The sequence below is a fragment of the Pygocentrus nattereri genome, chromosome 7 (assembly GCF_015220715.1).
Source record: "Pygocentrus nattereri isolate fPygNat1 chromosome 7, fPygNat1.pri, whole genome shotgun sequence".
In the NCBI taxonomy this organism is placed as follows: Eukaryota; Metazoa; Chordata; class Actinopteri; order Characiformes; family Serrasalmidae; genus Pygocentrus; species Pygocentrus nattereri.
This window is the reverse complement of record NC_051217.1, coordinates 33,447,754-33,464,639: the sequence shown is the minus strand read 5'-3', so window position 1 is coordinate 33,464,639 and position 16,886 is coordinate 33,447,754. Positions and strand designations below refer to the sequence as shown.

General features: G+C 40.5%; 1 protein-coding gene across 1 annotated transcript in view; it reads left to right on the top strand.

Annotated features, from left to right (window-relative positions):
* nectin1b (nectin cell adhesion molecule 1b) overlaps positions 1-16,886 on the top strand; it is a 142,179-nt gene that overhangs the window by 78,592 nt on the left and 46,701 nt on the right. Inside the window, exons 2-3 of the mRNA XM_017701951.2 lie at positions 9,648-10,022; positions 16,280-16,579. Coding sequence (XP_017557440.1) covers positions 9,648-10,022; positions 16,280-16,579 — 675 coding nt within the window. The remainder of the gene's footprint in view (positions 1-9,647; positions 10,023-16,279; positions 16,580-16,886) is intronic.

The window sequence follows — 16,886 nt, the reverse complement described above, 5'->3', positions numbered from 1 at the left end:
AGGCCATTCTGTGGTTCTCTAATGAGATGGGCAGAGCGCCACTGGTTTTGCTGCAGCCCTGAAACGGGCCCTCTGTCGTACCCCATTGCCCCCCTGAGATGTCGCTTCGACTGCGGCTCCCGGAGAATGCCTGCTCTGTTCAGAGCGTGTTGGAGAGAAAGAAAAGTGGCATGCCGGGTGTGCCGGCTACAGTCGACTCCACGTGCTTCACGTATGTGCTGGAATGGGCCTCATAGGGAACTGAAGCTGTAGTAAAGCAGGCTTTATCGTATAAAGGACTCTCTCTCTCTCTCTCTCTCTCTCTCTCTAACCCGATCTCTATCTTGCTCGCTCACTCCATCCCTCCACTTACCCATCAAGCTATTATCGCAATGCATTCCATGACTGTACAATAATAGGCTTTTCATATATGCTTTAGAAATGTTGCTAATAAGCCACAATGGGTACTTTCTGGCGCACGTTAATTAGATTTACTGCTGGCTGTTGGGTTTGTTAGAAAATTAATAGTGTTCGTCAGAGCGACTGGTGTGTCTGCTCAAACGAACCATTGTTTCAATTCAAAATGTTTTCTTCCGGCATCTTGATTTAGTATGACGAGCTACTCGATTGGTTCACAAAGGCTGCTATGAGCCACTCAAGCAGGGCTTTTTGCAGTGCACTGACTGTTTTGCATGAATGGAAATGGCCTTGGTAAGACAGAAATGATTTCCCGAGGTCCTCGGGCGCTAGCTGTACAAAGACTGTCATTTTTTGAAGCTTTTTTTTTAGCTATTTGTTATATATTATCATTATGTTAAGAGACTAGTGGGCCACACACTGTGCCTCATGGCCCTCTCCATGGCAGATGTTGTGGATTGTCGGGCAATCAAAGGCCTGGTGCTCGACATTTTCAAGGTGTGTTGCTTTCACTCAGGGGCAGCATCGGGGAAACAAATACTGGCCACACAGATGAAATGAATCTGTCATTAGCCGCCTATGTGGTAATTACATGGAGAGGAGAGCTTGCAGTTAATGCTGCCGACAAGATGCTTGTAAAGCTAAGCTTTAGCTTGCACTTACCCGTATGTCACTCAAGGTTACTCCATCTTCTGAAAGCCCTCAGCGGTACTCCTTTATGACACCCCATGGAGGGCCAGGGGACACCAGATACACCTACATGGAGGCCAGCAAATGGCCACCACAGAAGAACAGCCTACTTAGGCATGCACATCTAGGGGCATCTAGAGGTCAGGAAGAGAGCGTTGGGAGAAGCAGGCCCAGAGGCAAAAAGCAGAAGTCAGCTGTGCTTCCTTATGCTTAGAGATAGTAATGCATAGTCACTACTATCACATTCCTCTTGGTCTTTTATACTGATTACATGATGGCCAACCATTACATGAACTCCTAACCTGTTTCTTTAAACTGTTAAGCTCCTAAAGCTCACATTGAACTTCTCACCCACTGTGTTCTGTCGTCTAACAGCCTGTGCTGTAGCAGTCCAGCAGATCATCAGCAGACTTTTAACATTTACTTATTTTATGTACGATTATGATCCTGTTTTCTTCTGATTCCATTTACTTGTAAACCAGTAGTACTCATAATGCTTCATTATCTTGAAGGTAGTAGGTGGTCTTGTGCCAATAATTGACATTAATGAATCTTGTGAACGTTTATGTAAATGCTGGTACTTTACAAATTGTTGATTATTGTTAATTCATTCAGATTGTTTAATTCATTGCTTCAGCTTTATTTATCTACTCTGTTTAAATGATCATTATAACCTGTGGCTAGTTTACAAAAGTCCACAATAGAAAAAGGACTTAATTACAGGCTTTAGAAAAAGAGCATCACAAGCTGCTTAACTAAAATGCAGACCTTCTGACTAACTTGCATTATCTCAACTGCTTGTTTGGAAACATGAAATTGCTGCTACTTTTCAAAAAAGTATTGTAATATTACATCTTGTGTTTACTGGCAAAAACACAGTTACTTCCCAGATGAATGGTTTAAAGAATTTGCTCAGGTGACTTGTGTACAATACTGTACATACTTCAAACACCACTTGAAAAGACCATAATGTAGAATCTATGGAAATGAAACACAGGAGCTCTAGATCTAGTCGAGATCTACTTTCCAGTGGAGAGAAAAAAATTGTTTTCCAACCAAATGAACACAGAGAACCGGATGTAACCAGTGTTACTGCTGCCTGTGTCGTATGCAAAAGTTTGAACATCCCATAACTGTGCCATAACTTGTGAACAGGCCAAGATTTATGTTTTATTTTTCCCCAATTTGTTAAATTCATTAAATAAACAACAATTTAAATGTGCAGAAGGTTGTTCACTGTACAAGATATATAAATATGTAGTGATATAGTATCTATAGTAATAGTAATATATATATATATATATATATATATATATACATACACATACATACACACACACACACACACACACATATATATATATATATATATATATATATATATATATATATATATATATATATATATATATAATTATGTGATATTATGAGACCTGTTAGTGATAATATGGTAAATGTATGACCATCCGGCTCTGTAACACTTACATGTGGTTATTTGCATTTGAACTGAGACCACAATGATATCATTCATCACAATAATTCTGCAGACAATAATCATTTGTCTAAATGACCATCATCATCAAGCTTAACAATGGGTTTCTGTGTGAGATCTTGGCTCCGTTCACTGTTTATTCTTGAACTTATGAAGTTTCTTCCTGCCTTTTCTCCATCTTTTTATCTTCTCTCCTCTCGTCTCCTCTGTTTCTCAGTCATTCTCTTTTGTAAGACAGTGTATCCACACCCACCTCCTTCGTCAGCCCCTCCACCTCGTCCACAGTGCAGCTCCAGTGTGAGCACTCCAATTACAGTCTCTCACCTCCTGTGTTGCAGGAGGCATCACCAGCCCAGGAGTGCAGGGGGTCCTTGGAGGGCCTGGATTCTTTAGTCCTTAGATTGGGCTACAGATGTGTAATTACCTCCACTGGTTTGCTGCATGTAGGGGCCACTGCTGATTTGTTGCAGTGTGCATAGGTACTGAAATTGGGAGGCTGGAGTAGGAATGGCTCCTCTGTCTCTGTAGTATTTCGCTGTCAGAAGAAAACCTTGTTTTTCAGTTTTTGACATAATTTGAAAATGCCTGTCACCCTTTACGATGTGTGTAAATTTCATGATGAATGGACCAAAATAAATGGCCCAAAAAGTCTGGTTCCATTAACTGGCTTTAAAAGTAAAGTAGATTTTTTCCTTCTCCTGTAAAGTTACCATTTTGGAGGTACAAGGTTTTCTTCTGACAACAATGATATTTATGACATCATGAAACATCATGGATATGCTTGCAAAAGTTGCAATCATTGTTTGTAAGTTTGAAATCATTGTCTTAATGATATAAAACCAATTTTATAGAAGATACTTTACAATGTAAAAAGTAAAAAGTAACAGTAACAATAAACACTGTAAAAAAAATACTTAAAAATTGAAGAAGCTCTTTCATTATAATTTACAACTGAGGAACTTGTGTAGCATTGAGAATAAAGTTCTCAATAAAAACTTTAGAGACACTCCAGCCATAATAAAAAATGAACCATTATTGCATCTGTTGTAAACATATCTGCTCACCTCATACAGTGGTGCCACAGTGGTCCCTAGAACAAGATTCTCTTATTTTAAGACTAGCAGACCTCGTTTTTGATGATGCTTCTTGAAAGTGAGATGTAGTGCTGATGGGGTGGAGGCTGTTTTTTTTTTTTTTTTTTTTTTTTTTTTTTAATGCCTAAAATTGGGGAGGTTAATCAGTGGGGAGGTTGATCCAATTCAGTCGTTCCATAAATATGAATACACAGTTGGGTGTTTTTATAATTTATACTTGAGGAAGCTGTATAGCACTAAGAATTGGGTGTCCTATGCCTCATTTTTAAAAAGTGGTGAGGCAGTTGACTTAGAGCCAATGTAGCCAACATTAAAAGCATGAATCATTACGTCATCTGCTGTAAACATGCATAGGCACCTCTTACAGTGGCTTCATAGAAGTCTCTCAGTAAGATTTTCCAATTTTAAGACTAATAAAGATGATGTATCTTGAAAACTTGGGGTGGATACTTGAGGCAAGGCCCGTATAGCTAACTGCTAGGAAGTCAAATACCACATATGTATTCATGCCTGATAAAGCGGAGGATGGATGGATGGATGGATGGATGGATGGATAGATAGATAGATAGATAGATAGATAGATAGATAGATAGATAGATAGATAGATAGGTAGATAGATAGATAGATAGATAGATAGATAGATAGATAGATAGATAGATCCCAAAGGACATCTAGGGATGCAATGCTGCATTACAGAATATCAGATAACATGACAAATGATCTTATGTAATGTTATTCAATACTTATCTTTAAAAAGCTGCTTGTTGTTCCCAAAATGTCACCTAATGGATTTAAAAATACCATACATTTTCTGTCTGCGCTATAGCATAAATTATTATTGAATAAAACATTGATAAGGCAAGGTATTCCAAACTTTAGAATGGCAGCATGCAATTTGCACCATCCTCTCCCTCATCTGATATGAATGGTTTCCTAGAATATTGAGAGCTTTGTCACAAGCTTACTTCACCAGATGTCTCTCACACATCCAGTTCTGTCATGGTGGTTAACGTGAGCCGTATCGGGCTGAAATACGAGGCCGGCCCGAGTTAGACAAGGACACAGGTGTTCCCCAAGGTAGACGCTCCAGCTACCACACTGTCAAACTCAATTAGCCAATCAACCCGTCGCCTGGCGCTCACAGCTGCTGATGGCGGTCTGCATTTGGGGCAAAAATATCTCGCCCATGCTGGCCCACGGAAATGAGAGATGATGTGCTGGCTTCATCTAGTCCAAAAAGGTCGACACCTCCCGCGTCTACCTCTCCAGGTGTTAGCAGGCGGCTCGCGGAGCTGGAATAAGGGACAGGAATATCAATCCCCGCTTCCTGCCAAACGCCGGGACAGAAACTCGGTGCAAGAGAAAGAGAGCGAGAATGAAAGGAGAATATCTTGTTTATTCTTCTCCGCTCAAGGCCTGGACTGAGCGTTTGCCGGGATCAGTGCAGTAGCTCTTCGCCTTGCGGGGTGCGTACAAATGTCCTTCAGTCAGTTTTTCTGAAGGCTTTTTTCTTTTCCAAAAAATCTTTACCCACATATGTATGAAGCTTCTACTCCTGCCAGTTTCTGCCTGCTGAAAGAACGATGAGTTTCAGCCCTGCCAACCAGGATGTCAGGTTCATTTTTAATTTTTTTTTTTTTTTTCAAGCTCCATAAATTCAGTTTAATTTACTCTCTCAGCCCTTCCATGGATCCAGCTCTTTCTGATCCCTTCTGACATGACTATGACTCAAAGCTCATCATTTAAACCCTGCTTGAGACCGATATGATTGAAGCTCCCCCGAAGGCCTGTTTCTTAAACAGTTTCCTTGCTTTTTTCTTAAAATGGCTAAAAGTAAGCAAACACAGTGGGGAGGTTGATCCAATCCACTTTTCCTAGGCATGAATACTAAAATGGCTGTCTGTGCCTGAATAGACGCAGTGTGCTGAATGTTTTGTATCATCACTTATATGTGTGTGTGTGTGTTTAGAATATATATATATATATATATATATATATATACTAAAAAACTGAGTTTTTCACAGTTTCTGACATTTAATCCATGTACTTATTCCCTCTCTCTTATATATATATTTCTTTCATCACATCCCCAGTGGCATAGAAGTTTATGTATGTGTAGTTAGCTTGTTTGGTAGAATTGCCTTTAATTGATCAACAGGTCAATGTTTGGGATAGCCTTCCACGTGTTTCTCACAATAGGTAGCTGGAACTTTGACCTGTTCCTCCTGACAGAGCTGATGGAACTGAGTCAGGCTTGTAGGCCTCCTTGCTCGCACACGCTTTTTCAGTTCTGCCCATAGGCTTTCTGTGGGATTGAGGTCAGGGCTTTGTGATGGCCATTCTGTCACCTTCACTTTGTTGTCCTTAAGTCATTTTGCCACAACTTTGGAGGTATGCTTGGGGTCATTGTCCATTTTGAAGACACATTTGCGCCCAAGATTTAACTTCCTGGCTGTCTTGAGATGTTACTTCAATATAATATAAGGACATAACTGTCCTTCATCATAAGGCCATGATGTGCCATGTACACAGTAGACAACTTGCTAAAACTATAGATTGTTGACATGGAATATGTGGAGGGAACAATGACTTTGTGTAAAAGCCACTGAACTAAAAACACACTATGTATGACAACATGTCAAGGAACATGACTACCTCACATTGACACTCTTTCTATGTGATTTTTCTTTTCTTGCAAATTTGGTGAGAATTACAATTTGTGAATTTTGTAAAAATTGCAAACATGGGCCTTAATGTTCATACGTTTTTATCTTGAGATTATTCAAAAATGATTCCGTTTACAATCCTGCCACGCACAGTTTTCATCCCATAACACATCACTTAGTTACCAGACCTTTTTGAGAGCTAAATCAGGCAATTTGTGGCAGAAATTTCAGGCAGGCAGCAGTTTTGGACAGGCTTCTCCATCATACTCGTTTGAATGTGTAAATACTTTGACTGTTGCTTTATTGTAACCATTTCAGAGATTAAGAAGTCAGGGATATGTGCCCTTGTGTTTATGTAAATTGTATTTTTCAGCATGTCTGCCTTTTATGAGTGATATGAATTAGTGCAGAAGTTACTTCCTCTGACACAGGCCCTCTGTGAATAAGATAATTACCTCTTTAGTCATGAGAGAGAAAAGGTTTGTGTGTGTGTGTGTGTGTGTGTGTGTGTGTGTGTGTGGGTGTGGGTGTGTGTGTGTGTGTGTGTGTGGCTTAGGATGTGACTGTGCAGGGAGGCAGTCCAGTCAGACAGCACCTGAAGGCACGGTGCAGTCAAGGGGAGATAAATCTGTCCTGGGCCTCTTAAGATAACCCAGATCTGTTAAAGACAACAGGAGCCAGAAGTCCACTGGAGACACATCTGTCCGCTGCCACACAAACACTCTCCCATTCCCTCACTCACTCACTCACTCACTTCCTTACTTCAGAGGCCTCTACTGTGTGTGTGTGTTGGTGTGTGTGTGGGTGTGTTTTTGTGTGTGAGGGTGTGTATTAGGGCTGGAGAATATAGTGTTTATTAATCATTATCATGACCTTTTCAGCCTTTTCAGTATTACTAGGACAGAAAGCTGCATTACTCAAATGATTTCTCTATGAAATGCTGTGCTGACCATTGAGTTTCTGAGTGTTTTTATGATGTGAACTGATTCTGCAAACGTGAATGAATACAAGGTGCCGGTCTCACAAAGCACATTCAACTAAGTCTGAGTGCCTCACTAAACAAAACCCATTAAACACAGCTGTGGTTAACTTAGTGGCCTATAGTTTCCCTGCTAAGTTAGATTTATACATTCAAGCGAGTGACGGACATGAAATCGTACTAAATAAAACGTAGATGATTAAGAAAGTAGGCTGTTATAGAGGTTGTTGTCTGTCAAGCTCAAATATCCTGAACAGTTACTGTGGGGTTGTGTTTTATTGTGTGTACAGTTGAAAAGACTAGATCAAAAGATCAAAATAAAATAAAAACGTGAACTGAAAAGGACCGGAGGATTTGCATCCAACAGAAGGTCAGCCCTGATTGGTCCAAGAGCATTAATGAAATGATTAAGATGTAAGAAGTCATTCAGAGTGGTTTGATATGAAATACAACATTCTACAGACACTTGCTGGGTGTGTGTGTGTGTGTGTGTGTGTGTGTGTGTGTGTGCGTGTGCGTGTGTGTGTGTGTGTGTGTGTGTAATCATTGTGATATCTGGTTCCTGTCACCACCACTATTAAGAAATCAGTGTCAGAAAGTTTCTCTGTAACGCTCCATTTCAGATTAAACCACTCTGAAAGACTTTTTAAGTATTTTGACAAATCAGAAACTTTCCCCAGGGCAGGTTAGACAGGCAGCATCAGTTACCGTAGCGATGTGTAAAAGTGATCCAACGGTGCGAGACAGAAAGTCCAGGCCGGCTTAGGTCAACATGTTTGCAGTTAGCTGGCTAAACGAGAAATCCTGCTTCTTCAGACAGGCCTCAGATATGATTTAACCCTTTAGTCACTACATGACTTCAGTAGTAGTTACTGATATAATTCCAAGAGATTTCTGGATGAAATGATGAGATTTAAGAAACCCACAATTTACACAGTTAATGCAATGCACTGCATTCCCCAATCACAGTATCATACTACGTCCATATCGTGCAGCTCCATAAGATTTAAAGAGATACCGCCATCTCTGCAGGGAGGTAGGGAGGGAAGGGTGGCTGAAAATAATGGAATGAAAGGGACTGGAGATTGAAGAGAGGGAGGAAGGGAGGAGGAGGGATCGGAGTGAACAGAAGGGGAGGTAAGAAAGCGGGAGGGAGGAAGAAAGCGGAGTGAGGGAGTGTGGCTTGTGTTGACACATTGTGGGGTGGCAAAGGGTGAAGGCCATTCATCAGACAAAAGGCCAAAAGCGCTCGGCAGGAGGAGGGACAATGGGTGTCTGAATGTGGAGCGGCCTTACATTCAGGGTTATCTGTAAAGAAACGGCGCCTGTTGGTTTATCTCAAGGTTGGGGAGACATTCTCTTGTTGATCTCTTACCCCTGCAGCGATTAGGCCTTGAATTGACTCTCATATTTTGTTAAATTATCTCACTGAAATGAAATTTTATTGCAATGTTAAGATGCTGATAAAACTTTGTGTGTCGTTGGTGTAGAATGGAAAAATGTCAGAGACTCACAGCTGCTGAATCAAATGTTAATGTAAAAATGATTTAAATAATTATGAAATATAAATCAGACGTATAAAAAAACAGCAATAAAAACTTTATTTCCAAGTCCTAATGCTTCCAAACTCCCCCAAGCTCTGCTAACCATGGCTGGGCCCCAGCCATCCACTAAGCGCCTGCTTTTCTAGTGTAGTGCCGTGTGAGTGCTCTCATGGTGGGCACGCTTACACAGAAAGCAGCTCCGTTTCTTTTAATAGGTGCTTCAGGCTGCCACAGAACTGTTTGCAAGTGAAAAGTAATTAAGGTTGGCGAGGTCTGTATTTGGTGGGGGCTCTCTGGGAGGGGGTTTTGGGGGTGGTGAGTGGGTGGGCTGCCTCCGAGGCTTCCTCATCAGGCATGCATCTAGTTGCAACAGTCTTATTATGAATGCCTCTTTTGCTTAAAAAACAGATTGAGCCCGTAGCCGCCACCGCCTTGCCTGTTAACGAGCTCTGTTAGCTCCTGCAGTGAAGGAGGAAGTGTTAAAAGCAGTAATTCAGTAAAAAAATCAAAGTTACACAAATCCAGTTGGTCTGTGCTTTTGTCAGTTTGGCCCAAACATGTTTTGACTGATCTACATTTGGGCAAAGAGTGAAGGTTTTTGGCCACTATTGCATTAAAGTGCACTGTGTAAAGAATATCTGCATTAGGCTCTTATGGGACTGCAGAAGATGTGTCAAATGCATGGGTCACTATATAAGTGTTCAGTACTCTAAGGTTTCTATGCTCACTTCTTTTGCATAATTACACAATTACCCCCTCTCACTGACTCTCAATTTCTCATTTCAGTGGGAAATGGGCAGTCTGTACAGATGGACACAGTGAAGTCCGGCTTCGTGGGCTCCACGGTGGAGCTCCGCTGCCTCTTCATCAACAGCAAGCCTCCGGTGAAGATCTCGCAGGTCACCTGGCAGAAGTTCTTCAACGGCACCAAGCAGAACGTGGCCATTGCCAACCCGGCACTGGGCGTGTCCGTCCTGCCTCCGTTTAAGGACCGCGTGAGCTTCAAGCACCCGGCCGTGCGCCAGAGGACGACGCCTTCGCTGGAGGACACCACCATCATTTTCAACAACCTTCGCCTCTCTGACGAGGCTGCCTACATCTGCGAGTACACCACCTTCCCTGCAGGGAACAGGGAGAACACGGTTAACCTCACCGTCTATGGTAAGAGAACTTCACTAGCAGTTCTTGTTCTTGTGTAGGATTGACTTTCTGGTTCGGATCTAAGTTTTAAATCCGTGTTCTCAATTAAATGTCTGGTTGCAGATGAATCAATACAATGAATCAAGTAAGCTTGACTTACACAAAGGTTTCAGCCAATTAGTAGAGCTGTAAAAAACGGTTTTAGCTGCATTTAGAATGATGAACAAAATACACAATAACTAACCAAATACATAAATACAACAAAACTAACATCCAAAAATACCACATTTCAAAAGTCGTTATCAAATCTAGATAAACTGACAAAAATGATTGATAATGGCTCACTACAGTATATTAGAGTGCTGTAATTGGAGTTTTTAAATGATAAATAATCAAAGGAGGAGATGAAGTGGTGGAGATGAAGATGCTGAGATTTTCGTTGGGAGTGACAAGGCTGGACAAGATTAGAAATGAGCAGATCAGAGGGACAGTGAAGGTGGAGCAGTTTGGAGATAAAGCCAGAGAGGCCAGGTTGAGATGGTTTGGGCATGTGTTGAGGAGGAATAGTGGATATATTGGGCAAAGAATGTTGGAGATGGAGCTGCCGGGTAGAAGGAGAAGAGGTAGACCTCAGAGAAGGTTTATGGATGTAGTGAAGGTTGGTGTGAAAGTAGAGGAGGCAGTGGATAGGGCAAGATGGAGGCAGATGATCCGCTGTGGCAACCCCTAGGGAGCAGCCGAAAGAAGAAGAAGAAATGAATCACTCCTTGGTTATTCAATCAAGCCTTTAACCAAATGTAGTTGATAATTGAGATCAATTAAACTAGACCCAGGCTTGCTTACACCCCTTTTAAATCTTAACCTCACTTAAATAATGTCCAGCATTGTGAAGCAGGCTAAACGGTACAAAAAAACAACACACTATTCCACAAAAGACATAAAAAACACGTGAATTTCACATGTGCTTTTTGCACAATTCACATGTGAAATGTATGTGACGGTTCTGTAAAGGTCAGCACAGAAAGTGTGCTGGGGGGGGATGCTGGAGCCTATCCCAGCAGTCTTCGGGCAGAAGGCAGGATACACCCTGGACAGGTCACCAGTACATCGCAGGACAGTTAATGACTTCATGTTGTTCCTAAAACTTTAAACATTGAAAAACATCTAAAAACAACTTTTGGTGTGTAGTTTACAATATAAATATACATTGTATAAGTTACTGTGTATAAAATATAAAAAGACAAGCCATTCAAAACGAATGAGATGCTGCACAGTGTTTTCATAAGGAAGTCTACAATCCGATTACACCAGGAGTGAGTATCAGTATTTGGATTGGATCAGTGGTTAGAGCTGAATGTGCTCTGACTAGCGCATATTCTGTAAGCAGATCTGTCTCTATCTCTGGACCAAGTGCCTTTAATTTCACTATCCAAACTTGAGGCAAGCGGATGTTCTATTTTTCATAGGAAAAGCTGTTGGGTCCATTTGATTTTATCTGTAATAGCCATAAACTGTTAATAACAACCCCTACTGTTAACTGATGATGTCATATACAGTCGTATCCAAAGGTTTGAACACTTCCGGTCAAATGGAATGCTTTGTTGATTTTCTAAGGGAAAGTAAATTAACAGGAAACACAACAACAGGAAATATCCAGTTTTCTGCACATTTTAGTGCACAATTTCTTTTTGTTTGCTGAGTTTAACATATTAACATATTAAATATGCCATGATTTTGCGCAGGCCACATAATTTGTTTTATTTTTCTTCCTAAAATGTCAAATACAACAAATAAACAGTAACTGTGCCTTAAAATCTGCGTCTGTGTAGAGGATGCATACCATAATTCATTTCAACAGAACATGACCAATGTGCCAGAATTTGCATACAACTATATTCCGTAGTGTCGCTGCTGTCAGAACAAAACCTCCAAAATAACAGCTGTACAGGAGAAGAGAAAACATACTTTTACCTTTAATGTAAGTCAGTGGAACCAGATTTTTTTTCCGAAGTCATTTTGGGTCGTTTCTTTAGGTTCATTTATCCTGAAATTTCCACACAATGTAAAAGGTAACAGGTGTTTTCAAACTATGTCAAAAACTGAAAGATGACAAAAATGGAGATGCGATGTTTTGTTCCAACAGCAGCGATATTTTCCGGAATTAGATGCACCTCTCCTCAAAAGTTTGGGGTTCGTCTACTTTTCAGATTTCTTAATACAAATGAGCTGGCTTTCATCCTCAGTTTGCAATAATATATGAACAAAGATCTGCAGTCTGTGCTGTAAACAGTGGTTTATAAAAGAAAAAGAAGCAAAAAAGACACTGATGAGCATAAAGCTGAGTGCTGTTTCTCGTCAAAAGAACCCTTGTAGATATATTTTCCTTCTTAATTGAAAATTAGACCATGAAAATCATATGGAAGGCAATATATACACATATATATATGGAAAAGTTTTAGGCATCTAAAGTCATATTCATAACTGAAATAAACATCACTAAATAAAATAAAAAGTAACAAGAATGTCTTGGGTCCATATTTCTCCTTGACACCTTCACAGCCGCCACAGAGACTTGTTTATATCATCAATTACACCATGAGCACAATTTAATGAGGCACTGATTGGTCAAAAAGCTGCTTTTTAACTACATATAATACTGGGCTTCTTCGAGGAGAGGCTTGAAAATGGGTAAACAAACACACTAACATACATAAAATCACTATTTCTTATTTATATGTGATTTTATCTATATAATCATTATTAATTAACATTCTATATTTTTTTTGTTTATTCAAATATTTTAAAAATGTGTCTTGGGTGCCTAAGACTTTCACACAGTACTGTATATACAATGTCATCATAAGGATGGTGTATAGAGTCAAGTATAATATCAAACTGTGTTGCGTTAGCACAGAAGCACTTCAGTGTAATATTTGGATTGGATCGGTATTTACAGCTGAACGTGCTCTGACTAGCACATGTTCTGTAAGTGGATATGTCTTTATCTCTGCACAGACTGCCTTGAATTTCGCGTATCTAAACTCTAGAGCGGATGTAGTGGTTTTCGTTGGAAACCTGTTGGTTTCACGTTTGATTTCATCTGTAATGTAATCAAATAAAAATTCACTAGTATCGGCAGATACCATGCACTAGTATGAGCAGATAATATTCACCAGTATTAGCACAAACATAACAATATTAAAGCATCATGTCAGTTTCTCCATATAGTGAAGGTTGCAATATAAATCAAATAACAATTCACTAGTTTTAGCAGATAGCGTCACTTTAGGGCTGATATATGTACATGATTTCTGTTCTGATTGGCTGCCTCTGCTGTCTTCTAACTTTGAGACCAAGAAATGTGTTAATGTCATTATATTAATTTCCTTTTATTTAATAATATATGGTGTTTCTACACACAAACCTATTGTTTTAAGTAATGTGCTCAGACTTTTGCACTGTACTGTATGCACACAGATGCACTGATTGCTGCACTGCACTGCCCTGGTGATGAAGCAGGGTGTCATCAGTCGCAGTTGCGTGGCTGTTTAGCTCCTCTTACACTATAAAAGGACGTTATTTTGGGCTCTATTTTATTCATGATTCAGAGGCGCTGCAGAGGAAAAGTCCTGTGCGTCCTTGACGGGTCTCAGGGCTTATTTGTAATGTGTTTGGTTCAGAAGTTTACCGTGCCTGAGGTGTATTGATCGCCTCGCGCTAGAACAGAGGAAGGCTCTTCACCTAGCTGTGCCCTCGTCGGCAGGAATGCGTGTGTAATGCATTCACATGCGTACACATGCATTAAGACGCAGCCTTCATGCCTCCATTCCATTAATAGACAAATGGCTGCAGTGGAAATCAATAAAACCGCTGTGTCTTGTTTTCAGCATTAGATCTGGTCATCTGTGAATAGACTGAGGCCTGTTTCTGTGTATGAGGGCAACAGAGGTGTATGTCATACATCATCCAGCAGGCAGAGAGAGAGAGAGAGATAGAGGGGGAGGCGGGTGAGGGAAGGTGTTTTAAGTTGAAGGTGCCGAAATTCTTAGCAGAGTTTACATGACAACACGGTGACATCATGCAGCTGTTTCTGCTCTCTTTATGCAAATGAGCTACATATTGACCAATTAGCTGGTAGATACAAGGCACAAAGCCGCTAGTGCCACACCCGCCGTCAAGCCTCATGCTCACATCTAGCGGGAGATTATTACAATAGCTGAAACAATAAATGTGGGATAGAATTTTTTGGGTGGAAAATGTTAGAGTTTTAAAAGAATATTAGGCTGTTTTAGGACACAGACCTAGTCTAGAACTCCTGCATTTGTTTTAGCAACAGTTGGTGAGAGAAGCTGTTTAAAACACTCTAAAATGCATCTTTAACTAAAACATTGCAATGACTAACTGCAGATTTTGAATAAACTCAACAAAATGAAAGTGCATGCTCTGTCTTGCTAAAGACAGTGGCAAACTGTGACTAGGCCTTCAGTCCAGGCCTTAAATGTCAAAAATGAGGACAAAAATACCTCCACGATAATGCTAACGTCTGCTAGCACAATGGTTAGCACTAAGCTAACCATGATTCACTTTAACACTAGATAAAACGATGATATTCAATGCTTGTGAAAGACTTCCCATGTCTATCTATCTATCTATCTATCTATCTATCTATCTATCTATCTATCTATCTATCTATCTATCTAACCAGCTAACTAGCTAGCTAGCTAGTAGTATGTTAGTGCTAAGCTAACAGCAGTTTGCATACACACTGTTGGGCTGTTTGAGATTAAATCTGAACACTGAAGCTTGTAAAAGACATTTAATGTTTTATACGAAGCTTGTAACAGATATATTGACATATATTTTACCTTGTAACCGTTTTACAGCGACACTTTCATGGCCATAGCGTAGAGTTACTGCTGTTTTCCTTCTTCTTGGAGCTCTTTGGTTCAGGCTACCATTTGTACTCACAGTCAGTGACATATGTAGGACTTTCAGGCCTAAAGTGATGCTTTTTTCTCACAGAATTGCTCCACCATGAATAAAATTGTGATTGTTTGATTCCGCTGTCAATTCCTCAGTATGTTAGTATTTTCTGACACATTAAGACTTCAGGCCTGACCAATGGGGGAGTACACTTAGTACTAATGTACTTAGATACCACAGAACAATGGATCGTCTTCTGCTGGGCTTTTCAAGAATTTAACAATTTTGCCTTCAAATAAACATTTTCAATGCAGTAAGAATGTTCCTACAATTCCTTCAGAGTTTAAAGTATGATGTTAATATTAAACATCAAATGAGATACAAATTTTAGACATATCTTTTTTTTTTTTTTTATTTCAGACTTTTTTTTATTATTATTTTTAACTTTTGCAGTTACAGTCCTGCAGCCCCCTGAGCTCCCTCACTTCCTGCATCCCTGAAGAGAATAGTAGCTTGTAAAAAGGTTGCGCACTCACTGTGATTGCAGACGTAATTAGAAATGAAGTGTTGGTGTGTTTTTCATTAAGCCAGGCAAAAGGAAGCACTCGGCTGAAGTAGTCTCGGCTTGCCAGCGCAGCTCGTCAGTTCCCGGGCCATTTTGTGCGGCGTTTTTGTGCTCTCTCCTTTGAGAAAACAGGGGCTCTGGAAGTGCCAGCGAACCTGAATGGAGATAACCAGCTCCCAACGTTCAGAGAGGCCTCTTCATGTCCTATCATCCGATGGCACAAACCCTCCCTGTCCCGCTATCAGTTCCTACTGACAGCGTTTCACGCCGATGCGCATTTTTGCTTTGATGCCGGAGCTAGTGTATTGCTAATTGGCAGTCCACAAAGAATTTAGATTGGATGACTTTGGGCGTTTGGAAAGACGAGTGGCTTTTGCATCTGTTTGAGCTTTTTGACTAATGTGTTTACTTTGAACAAGATGGGGGGGAGGATTAGCCTGACTATATATCGCCACAAAACTGTTTCCACCCCCTCCTGCTTTTCTCAGGCAGCCCAATTGGATGTGTTCATTTTAAATGTCAGGGATCATAGCTAGAGGCAAAGTCATAGGCAAGGTGGAGTTGAGCAGATATTGGCTTTATACGAGTAATAAAAACACAATTTCTGGCTTTTTCATTATGTTATTGAAGTTTAGCCAAGCATTTTTCCCCTCTTCACTGCATAAATTAGCATTCTTGATGCTACTGTGTTACACAGCTCTCTTTTACGCAGTTTAATGGTTTTACAGAGTGTACAATTAACTGTATTTTTCTGTGTCAATAATGTATGTCTATTTTTTTTTCTCCTAAGCTCGCCCTGTGACCATGATGACCCTTACCACTCCTACCATCATCGCCCGCGGGCAGAAGCGTAAGATGACGGTGGCTACCTGCCAGTCGGCCAATGGCAAGCCTCCCAGTGTCATCAAGTGGGAGACTAAGCTGAAGGGCGAGGCCACCTTCCAGGAGACCCGCAACCCTAACGGGACGGTCACCATCCGCAGCAACTACGTGGTGGTCCCCAGCCGCGAGACCCACCGGCAGAAGCTTACCTGTGTCGTCACGTACCGTGCTGAACGCTTCACAGACAGCGCCATTCTCAATGTCCAGTGTAAGCAGAGCCGCCAAACTGGACTAAACTAGTTACACTTTTATTTTAAACTTGCGCTTTATTTTTTATCTGAATCCCATCAGTCGTTGAAATGTTAACAAAGTCATTCAGTGGTTTAAATTGGAATGTCTACAACACAAATATAGCCACTTTAAGTTTTTTTTTTTTTTTTATTTAACTACTTTATTATTTAAACATTTAGTATCAGCCAGTGATTTATTTTTTGAAATCTACTAAGCTTTAACCTCCTACATGGCCAGGGCCCAAAGTTTTACTACCCACCTCTACAACCTAAGAATAGCTCAAC